The following is a 10,370-nucleotide window of genomic DNA, read 5'->3' on the forward strand; positions in this document are numbered from 1 at the left end:
ATTTTCAAAGTCGACCTCATTTCATTTCTTTTATGCAAAACTAGTATATAAACTCCGCTTACCTGGGCAACTTAGCTTTTCAGAAATTTTCTCAAAAATGTCGAGTTGACTATAAATCGTCACCTATAAAAATAATCACATAATTTCCGTAAGTTTCCAATTAATCACGAATTTTGATATTTAAGCCTAAGCTTCTTAAATAACCTATTTTAATTCCTCAAAACTTAAAACGTTCATAATCCCAAAATATATCATCACTTTCTAAAATCACCAATATCCACCATAATCCACGTCAAATACAAAACATCAATATTTAAACTCGAAACAGCCAACAAATCTCATAGCATAAACCAATCACACCAACAACTCCATCATCCAATCCAATCGACCCCCTTACTCCTCGGACTCAGTCCGACACAACCAACCAAATCACAGTAAACACCCATCAACTTGATGGGTGCATCAAGTTGCTAGGAGGTCGAGGATGAAGTGGTGAAGAAATGGTGGCCGGTGGTGGCGTGACGGCAGCGCGCGAGCACAAGGAACGCCGCGACATAGGGTGGCGCGTGGGGGCAAACAGCGACGCTAGAGGGGCTGAGATTGGAGGGAGGTGGTCGCCGGAGGGTGGGGAAGGCCGTGGGCTGGGCGGTGTCGTCGGACAGAGGCGCACAACGACGGGCTGGGTGAGGAAGGAAAATGCACGGGGAGAGGGAGAGAGGGATGTCGCGCGCGGGAGGAAGCAGTTCAAAAAAAAAAGAACGGAAAAAGAAAGAGGAAATAGAAAAATGGAGGGAAATGAATGAGGTCTAATCCTCACAACCTGGGTCACAAAATCCAACGAAAATTATTTCAAAACAACAGTTTAAATAAAATAAATTTAAACACAGTGACTAAGTAAAATAAAATAATTAAATCCAACAATACAATAATTTTAAAACCCACAAACTAATTTAAATTAAAAAAAATTTAAATGCATAAAAATTATTAATATTAAGGAAACATGTCAAATTTAATTTTCACAAATTAAAAAAAAATCATAAAAAAAATTCACTAAAATCTAAAAATTTAAAACAAGAGAATCAATTTTTAAATTAATAACAAATAATCCTTCAATTAAAAATATATTAAAATACGGGGCATTACACTAACAATAGAAAAACTTGATACATGGTCGAAATTGCTCATGTTATTGGTTTTGAAAGTAGTTTCCCTCTATATTAATTGGTTCATGCAAGTTGCCTTCCTTCTCTTTGCCTTTCATTTTCATTTTGGAAATATCGACTCATTTTAAAACATTACCTGCCAAAGTCAATGTCTCAATTTTTGAAGGAAGCGACCTCGTACAACCCAAAATGAGCTTGTTGTTTTAATCCCTCTCCATACATTCCTGCGCATATACTTCTTCAAACAAGGCAGCTCTGTTATCAAGATCTGCAATAATCATCTCTTTGGATGATGCACGTACATGCGAAGTTAACTAAAAAGCAGATTGTAATAGCAAAAATCTTATCGTCCGAATGTTTTGGTCCAAGGAAAGCGTTAAAGCTGCAGGATTTTGCAAGAAATGTACATTAATATTGTAAGAAGTGATGGTAATCTCAAGACAAATGAAACCCGTAAAGAAGCGTTTTTTTAGTTGATTTAGCAATTGTAGTGCATGCTCGATCGAGAGACATAAATACTCAACTTTGATGAATGAAAAAAGAACAGCGGCATTTCCCCCCTTCTTGCATAGGTACGTACTAACGGACGTTCTCAAAAACAGGTGACAACTAAAGTAAACGAAAGCAGGATGGATTGGAATTCAATGTTTTGGGCTTAGATTTTAAATGTTGTATTTAGTTTGACTCTTTGACTAATCTTACACTCCGTAGTAAATCAAGGCTTGTCCTTTCAGTTCAACCGCCACGTTAACTCAGTATCTAAACAGCGGTAATTTTCAGGGTGCTTTTCTTTCGTCTTTTTGGTTTTAATGTTCCTTCCAATCCTTTGTTGGTCCAAATTCCGTTCTTTCTATACGTTATCTATCAAGATTAAAGAAGAGGAGTTAGTTTTATCTAAGTTGTAGACGTTGTTCGTTTCTTTGCTGCATTGTTATTACATATGCTGGATCTTTAATCTGTAAATGCGGAAATAGTTTATTTTCCCTAATTTCTGCATAGGCATGCTTTCAGAATATTGTTCTTATTCTAATGACAACATTGGTAAGGAAGACGCTTGTTTTTGATAGGTTGGTCGGTCCTTTGGCTTGGTACCAACTTTTTTTTTTTTTCCTTTCTAAGCAAGCAAATTTCTATTAGAAACGAAAAAATCATACATGAGAAGGGGTGGAGTCTCTAACAAACACTCCAGTACAATAATTATAGTGCAAAAGTATGAAAAAAAAGAAAAATAAAACAGATTTTGGGATCAATTTCTTGATCCCACCCATGTCCTACAAAAAGGATGTCATTTTAAAAGATAGTAGTTAGCAGTTCATAAAGTCATGCAAACTATGAAACTATCGCGGATGGCGATGGAACCTCCGCTGGAAGAGATAAAAGTTGTGAGTACACTGCACTTTGTTGTCTTGAGATGTTTTTTTGTTACCTACTGCTTCCCTTCATTCCTTCTTTTATCTCTCTCTGCTTGATTTGGTTGGTGCATTTATTGAGATGGACGTTCTCGTACAGAATTCATTGAGCTGTTAATGTTCTTACTTATTTTCCTACTTTTGTTTGTGAAACTCGCCTTGGAGTCAGTCCACTGGAGGCTCCGTTAAGGCAGCTAACATGATGGTGTTTCATATATATGTTGATTCAATTTCTTAAAAGATCTGTTCTTTGGTTTATTTATCAGTGACTGCAAATATTCTTATGATCCCACCTAGAGAAAAGCCTTGAAATTATTCTCTGATCTTGTTTCACATTATTATGTCGAACTTCACTCATCCATTCAGCCTCAACCATGGGGTTCCTAATCTAAACGGGTGATGTTTGTATTCCAGCTATGGTCCAATAACCTAAGTTGTTCGAGGTGATTACGGAAAATACAGAAAATAAGTATTTCTCCAGGCAATATGGCTGAGGAAAATACTTCACATGGACAAATAACCTTGGAACAGGCCACAGCATGGACAAGCATTAAAGTAGTCGATTCTGGAAAAAATCATGAAAGTACTGACAATCAGCAAAATTCAAACAAGACCCAGGAGAAAGAGGAAAGCAATACAGTACCATATTACAAGCTTTTCTCCTTTGCTGACTCCCTGGATTATCTACTAATGTTTGTTGGCACAGTGGCTGCTGTTGGAAGTGGAATCTCTATGCCTTTCATGACCATAATCTTTGGAGATACGATTGATTCTTTTGGAGGAACAGTAAATACCAAAGATGTAGTTCATGAGGTTTCCAAGGTATTTTGCTACTAAAACCAGGTAGTAAATCATCTATGTTTGTGCAAAATCTATGCTGGATTTCTCGAGTTTAAGATTGTCTCTACAATGTAACTTGAAGAGAAGAAAATTCTACTCCATACTATGTTTTATCTGATTTTTTCAGAAATTTGGATTCCATTTTATGTTTCAACGGTTCTAAAGTGGTCATCTGCTGCCTAGCATGCTTGCTCAACCACAATGTCTCCAGAAAAAAAAAAAATCTTTCAAGTTCTTGTTGGTTGCATCATGCTATACTTAATATGATGGAATGCTTTAACCCAAAAAATCGTTATAATTAGTGATGACTTGATTACTTCAATTCTCAGATGTCCTTTATAAAGTTTGTATACTTGGCTTTGGGATCTAGCGTTGCATCATTTTTTCGTAAGTATACGAGCCTTCTTGCTGAGATAACACATTAACTGTTTGGTTTATTTGAATCTGAGATGCCCAATTACTCTTATTTGCTATGTGCCAGAGATGGCTTGTTGGACAGTGACTGGGGAGAGGCAGGCTGCAAGAATAAGAAGTTTATACTTAAAAACGATTCTGAGGCAAGATATTGGCTTCTTTGATAAGGAAATTAAAACAGGGGAAATAGTTGGGAGGATGTCAGGAGACATTGTACTTATTCAAGATGCATTGGGCGAGAAGGTAATGATGCACCATGCAGAAACCTGAAACCATGACCTATTTCCTCCAAGCATCCAAAATTGGAACTCAAGATGCACTCCTACTCATGCTTTTCGTTATTGTTCGAATCTGCAGGTTGGAAAGTTCATACAATTGGTAGGAACATTCATAGGAGGCTTTGTTATAGCATTTGTCAAGGGATGGCTTCTTGCCCTTGTCATGCTATCTTCTTTTCCACCTCTTGTCATCTCTGCTGCTGCCGTGAGCATCATTATAGGAAAGATGGCATCCAATGGGCAAACTGCTTATTCGGTAGCAGCAACTGTAGTAGAGCAAGCAATTGGTTCCATCAGAACTGTATGAATACATGGCATAAGGAATCTCTAATTTTCATATTCTTTTATTGTAGAATAATAGCCATCCTGGCCATTTTCCATACAGGTTGCATCCTATACAGGGGAGAAGGAAGCTATAACTAAGTACAATAAATCTTTAACCAATGCTTACAAGTCTGGTGTCCAAGAGGGCTTGGTTTCTGGGTTGGGACTTGGTGCAGCTATGTTTATTATTTCCTGCAGTTATGCTTTGGCAGTGTGGTTTGGTGGGAAAATGATTCTTGAGAAGGGATATACGGGAGGGGATGTCATTAATGTAGTTATTGCTATTCTTAGTGGCTCCGTGTAAGTTGCAGTCTGCCTGATTTATCATCCATAAAACATATATGTTTGCTCATATTATAATTTTGTGATAGGAGATCCCAAATCTATGTGTTGTGTGTTTGTGCTTGTTTCCTATACTAATAATATATTATCTCCTCCTGCCCCATAATAAGTGATGATTTTCATACAAAAGATTAATTTGTTTATATTTAATTTGATAGCTTTATTTTCAGATCGCTTGGGCATGCATCTCCATGCATGAGCACTTTTGCTGCTGGACAAGCTGCAGCCTTTAAGATGTTTGAGACGATTAACAAGAAGCCAGAGATAGATGCTTACAACACTAATGGACTGCAATTAGATGATATTCGTGGAGATATAGAACTAAGGGATGTGTATTTTAGTTATCCTACAAGACCTGAAGAACATATATTCACTGGATTTTCATTTTCAATACCCAGTGGTGCTACCGCTGCTTTGGTCGGGCAGAGTGGAAGTGGGAAATCAACAGTTATCAATTTGATTGAAAGATTTTATGATCCACAAGCTGGTGAGGTTCTTATTGACAACATTAATCTTAGAGAGTTCCAACTAAAATGGATCAGACAAAAAATGGGGCTTGTCAGCCAGGAACCTGTGTTATTTACCTCTAGCATTAAAGATAATATTGCTTATGGTAAGGATGGGGCAACTACTGAAGAGATAAGAGCTGCTGCTGAGCTGGCCAATGCTGCTAAATTCATTGATAAACTGCCACAGGTTCTATGATGATTTCTTTTCTGCATCTCCTTTTAGAACTGTAAAATGTTACTCTAATGACAGAACGGTCTTGAGAAATACATGATTGTATTTTTATGCTCTTTGTTCCTCTGCTTGTTGAGATATGAACACATTTGCATTAAGATTTCACATTATCCAAGGCATTTTGTAATCTGGTAATCGATATTTCTTTTCTTTATAACTAACCTCCTACTTTGTGGGTTTTGTGTTCTGATAAACTTAGGGACTAGACACGATGGTGGGTGAGCATGGAACTCAGTTATCTGGGGGTCAAAAACAGAGAATTGCTTTAGCCAGAGCTATTCTAAAAGACCCCAGAATTCTATTACTAGACGAAGCCACAAGCGCTCTCGATGCAGAATCTGAGAGAATTGTCCAGGAAGCGTTGGATAGAATTATGACCAACCGAACAACCATTATTATTGCTCATCGCTTGAGTACAGTGAGGAATGCCAATATGATTGCTGTCATACATCAAGGGAAAATTGTTGAAAAGGGTACTTTTTTAAGTTGTATAGTTTTCCTAATTTGTTTAAAATGAAATGGTATCTCTCACCCATCGCATGCTGCTTGATCTTTTTATTGAATGTCCATTCTTTCATAATATAACCTTTTGCAGCTAAATACCAAATTCAAGCACTAATTTACCATTATGACAATTAAACCTCCCTAAAGCCATCTCATCATTCTTAGGATACACATAATACTGTATAATTATTCCTTTTGACTAATCAGGTACACATTCTGAGATGATTAAAGATCCTGAAGGACCATATAGCCAGCTTATACGGTTGCAAAATCTTAGCACAATGTCAGAACAAATTGCTTTAAATGACCAGGATAGGCCAGAATTTGTTTTGAATTCTGGAAGAAATTCAAGTCCGCAATTTTCATTGTTAGGATCCATAAGTCTGGAATCACCTGGAATTGGAAATAGGCGTTGTCACTCATTCTCAACTCCATTTGGTGTGCCCACTGCAGTAAGTGTGCAGGAAACAGAAGCTGGAAAAACTAGTACTCCTGCTTCAGCACCAGCCCAACTGCCTCTTGAAGTCTCACTTTGCCGTCTGGCTTATCTCAACAAGCCAGAGGTCCCAGTGTTACTGCTAGGCACCATAGCTGCTGCAGCCAATGGGGTAATTTTACCTTCTTTTGGGATAGTAATCTCTGGGGTAATCAAAACTTTCTATGAGTCAGGAGATGAGCTCCGTAAAGACTCAACATTTTGGGCATTAATCTTTGTTTTACTCGGTGTGGCATCTCTATTGGCTCAACCTTCAAAATCATACTTCTTTGCTGTTGCGGGATGTAAGTTGATAAGACGGATCCGACTAATGTGCTTCAAGAAAGTGGTTTATATGGAAGTAAGTTGGTTTGATGAAGCTGATCACTCAAGTGGTGCACTAGGTGCAAGACTCTCTGCAGATGCAGCTTCTGTGCGAGGCCTAGTTGGAGATGCACTTGCTTTGCTTGTTGAAAATCTTGCGACTGCTATTGCTGGCTTGGTTATTGCTTTCACAGCAAATTGGATACTGGCTCTGATAATCCTTGTTTTGCTGCCTCTCGTAGGAGTAAATGGATACCTGCAAATAAAGTTCCTGAAAGGATTCCGTGCAGATGCAAAGGTTTGTTCCAAACTTGATAAATCATAATCAACTAGCTCCAATGCATGAAAACATTTCCGATTCTTCTTTTGTCTTTTCTTCCCAACCACTAATGGAGTTCATAGCTTTTAACCATCTCAAATGAACTACATATGGACCAAAATGATCCCATTCGAACGTGGCTGAAAAGACTAATTGGTTGCAGAAAATGTATGAAGAAGCTAGTCAAGTTGCAAATGATGCAGTAGGGAATATAAGAACAGTTTCTTCATTCTGTGCCGAAGAGAAGGTGATGGAATTGTACTGTAGAAAATGTGAAGGCCCTATTAAGATAGGTATAAGGCAAGGGTTAATCAACGCAGTAGGATTTGGGTTGTCGCTATTCTTGCTGTTTTCAGTATATGCATGCAGCTTTTATGTTGGAGCACGACTTGTCGAGGATGGCAAGACAACATTCTCGGAAGTTTCTCGTGTAAGTTCCTCCCTTCTAATTGTTCACCTAGACATGTATTTAACTAACTTTTCACGACTTCTAAAGATAAATTTCTTTGTTTGTTATCTCTGGTTGAATGTTTTTGTCTACTAAATTACAGGTTTTCTTTGCTCTCACCATGATGGCCGTGGGAATTTCGCAGTCGGGTTCCCTGGCCCCTGATGCAAGTAAAGCAAAGAGTGCTGCTGCTTCTATATTTGCAATTCTTGACAGGAAATCAAAGGTAGATTCTAGTGATACCTCTGGAATGACGATAGAAAATTTAAAGGGTGATATTGAGATCCACCATGTAAGCTTCAGGTATCCCACGAGACCTGATGTTCAGATATTCCGGGATCTTTGCTTGACTATTCATTCTGGCAAGGTGAATTTGTTAGGACTAGGCATCAAGTTTCATTCTCATATTCTACAATATAAAAAATCCATATAAAAGCTTATTTACCTTTGTCTAATATCTGAAGATCACAAACTGAAAATCGATGTATATTGTTAATTAGACGGTTGCTTTGGTTGGTGAAAGTGGGAGCGGAAAGTCAACAGTGATCTCCTTGTTGCAGAGGTTCTATGAACCTGATTCTGGTCATATTACACTGGATGGAATTGAACTCCAAAAGCTACAACTGAAGTGGCTAAGGCAGCAAATGGGCTTGGTGAGTCAGGAGCCTGTGTTATTTAATGACACCATCCGGGCCAACATTGCCTATGGAAAGGAAGGAAATGCAGCAGAAGAAGAAATTTTAGCTGCAGCAGAATTAGCAAATGCCAACAAGTTTATTTGTAGTTTGCAACAGGTAAAAAAGAATTATGATCAATAGTAATTAGTAGATTTCCTAGGAATACAGGCACGCGGTACCTTCATCCTATCGTGGTATGCTGTATCATTAAAACTTAGTGCTTACATAAGCAATAGAAATAAAATTGTGATAGGATGAGAGTACCATGTCAGACCCAACAAGAAAAACTGGTTTGCAACTGCTTGCCATTATACTTCATCACAAATTCCCATGCACAATCAAGATGATTTACTGTTTGTGGGATTTGTAAACGGAGAATGCAGGGGTATGATACCACAGTGGGTGAGCGAGGGGTCCAACTGTCTGGGGGACAAAAACAACGAGTGGCGATAGCTCGAGCAACTTTGAAGGCTCCCAAAATATTACTGCTAGATGAAGCCACCAGTGCTCTTGATGCTGAGTCTGAACAAGTGGTTCAAGTTGCATTGGATCGAGTTATGGTACACCGAACCACGGTGGTGGTGGCACATCGTTTCTCCACGATTAAGGGGGCTGATTTAATTGTGGTGCTCAAAGATGGGGTGGTGGCAGAAAAAGGAAAGCATCAAACTTTGATCAATATCAAGGATGGCATTTATGCTTCCTTGGTAGCATTACATATCAAAGCTTCTTAATCTTAGCAAATAGCAAGAAAGAATGAAGGCTTGTTCTGCTCGTTGGTTGAAACTCCCATTCCCAGTTCATGAAAAGTGCCACAGACTTTCATCATGTCAATTTGTAAAACATCTATAGTAAAAGTTGTAGTAGCTTTAATTCGTAGTATATAAGTTAAAGTGATGATCAACTAATCACGTGATTACACATTGTTCATACTGAATTTGGGTTTTCTACAATACTCTACAATTCAAATGAAAATAAACACAGTATATGGATCCTACAGCATTAATGTTACTCACGAGTAGGGTAAACCCCATCATTAAATATTGTAAAGTATACATGTTGCTAGTACTATTCATCCATATTCTGACCCAGGAACCCAGGTTTCCGGCCCGGAAATCCGGGTTTCTGGTTTATACCCCTTTTTTGTTATACATTAGAATTCACAAAAAAATGTCAGATAACAAGGTTTCTTCAATTTCAAACAAAAAATTATTAATCAAGATTTGGAAAATTAATTGCATGAGAGATGAATCAGTTTTAGTAAATACCGAAGCATGCAAGAAGCTGTCAATTTTAATACTCTGTCTTATAATTAAGTTAATTACTCCCATCAGTCTATGTTAATGAAAGTTGGGTACTATAGATTATATATATTTGTGTATGTATGTATGTACTATACGCACAGGTACATATTAATGTTAACTATGTGTAGATAATTCCAATGCTTTTCTAGATATCGATGGAAAAACAGGTTAGGCAATTGTAAAGAGTTTTAACTCTCGGGTCATTGTGAAAAGCCGTTTTTTCAAAACATTAAAAATCAAAAAAAAAAAATCAAAAAATTTATTAAAAACAAAATCCGGGTACCAATTGTACAACCCGTAACCGAAGCCTAGTTATCCGGGTTTCGGATTGGGCCGGAGAGAGAGAAAAAAAACATGAAGCCCTGATAGAGGCCTACATGTTGCGTCTATCTCCATGAAGTTATAGAGAAATGTGTTTTTTTCTTCATAATATTAACGTTCGTTGATATCGTATTTAATGGGTTTTTCTGAATCGGTCGAAGGATTTAAATTGGTGATATTCAGTCTCAATGTCAAGTAAATTTGCATGATTAGAATCTCACTTTCATATGAAGTTTCAAATGCTATTAATTCCAACTTCTTATTTGAACTTGTTTCTTTCTTCCCAACAGTACTACAGGCTGATGATCTCTTATTGAGCAATCAGACAACAGAAAAAATGCATGATTGGGGGTAGCTGTTATATATGGTTAAACCATTCACAAGAAATCTACCTAATTTTGGAAGAGGTTTCGAATATAAGTGATCAGTCGTAAAAAAGTGGACTGGTCTTGTAACTTTCCAGACGGTTTAAGAATTTAACTAACTT

General features: G+C 37.6%; 1 protein-coding gene across 2 annotated transcripts; it reads left to right on the top strand.

The window, feature by feature from the left end:
- Positions 1-768: 768 nt before the first annotated feature.
- On the top strand, positions 769-9,108 carry LOC108981015 (ABC transporter B family member 11-like). Of its 2 annotated transcripts, XM_035692367.1 has the most exons (13): positions 769-804; positions 3,191-3,394; positions 3,742-3,799; positions 3,894-4,069; positions 4,184-4,405; positions 4,490-4,728; positions 4,941-5,466; positions 5,711-5,984; positions 6,223-7,112; positions 7,297-7,563; positions 7,685-7,948; positions 8,082-8,375; positions 8,642-9,108. In XM_035692367.1, exons 1-13 carry the CDS (start codon positions 796-798, stop codon positions 8,990-8,992), a joined length of 3,774 nt encoding a protein of 1,257 aa, XP_035548260.1. In that variant the 5' UTR covers positions 769-795; the 3' UTR covers positions 8,993-9,108. The 2 variants fall into 2 exon arrangements, with proteins under 2 accessions (XP_035548260.1, XP_018807631.1); XM_018952086.2 differs by lacking the exon at positions 769-804 and having other exon boundaries at positions 3,059-3,394.
- Positions 9,109-10,370: the final 1,262 nt, after the last annotated feature.

This window comes from Juglans regia, chromosome 7 (assembly GCF_001411555.2).
Source record: "Juglans regia cultivar Chandler chromosome 7, Walnut 2.0, whole genome shotgun sequence".
Lineage (NCBI taxonomy): Eukaryota > Viridiplantae > Streptophyta > Magnoliopsida > Fagales > Juglandaceae > Juglans > Juglans regia.

Coding starts and splice junctions, on each gene's coding strand:
- LOC108981015 (XM_018952086.2), top strand. CDS start 3,059: ATGGCTGAGGAAAATACTTCACATGGACAAATAACCTTGGAACAGGCC. Junction 3,800..3,893: donor TAGCGTTGCATCATTTTTTC/GTAAGTATACGA, acceptor GCTATGTGCCAG/AGATGGCTTGTTGGACAGTG. Junction 7,564..7,684: donor CATTCTCGGAAGTTTCTCGT/GTAAGTTCCTCC, acceptor ACTAAATTACAG/GTTTTCTTTGCTCTCACCAT.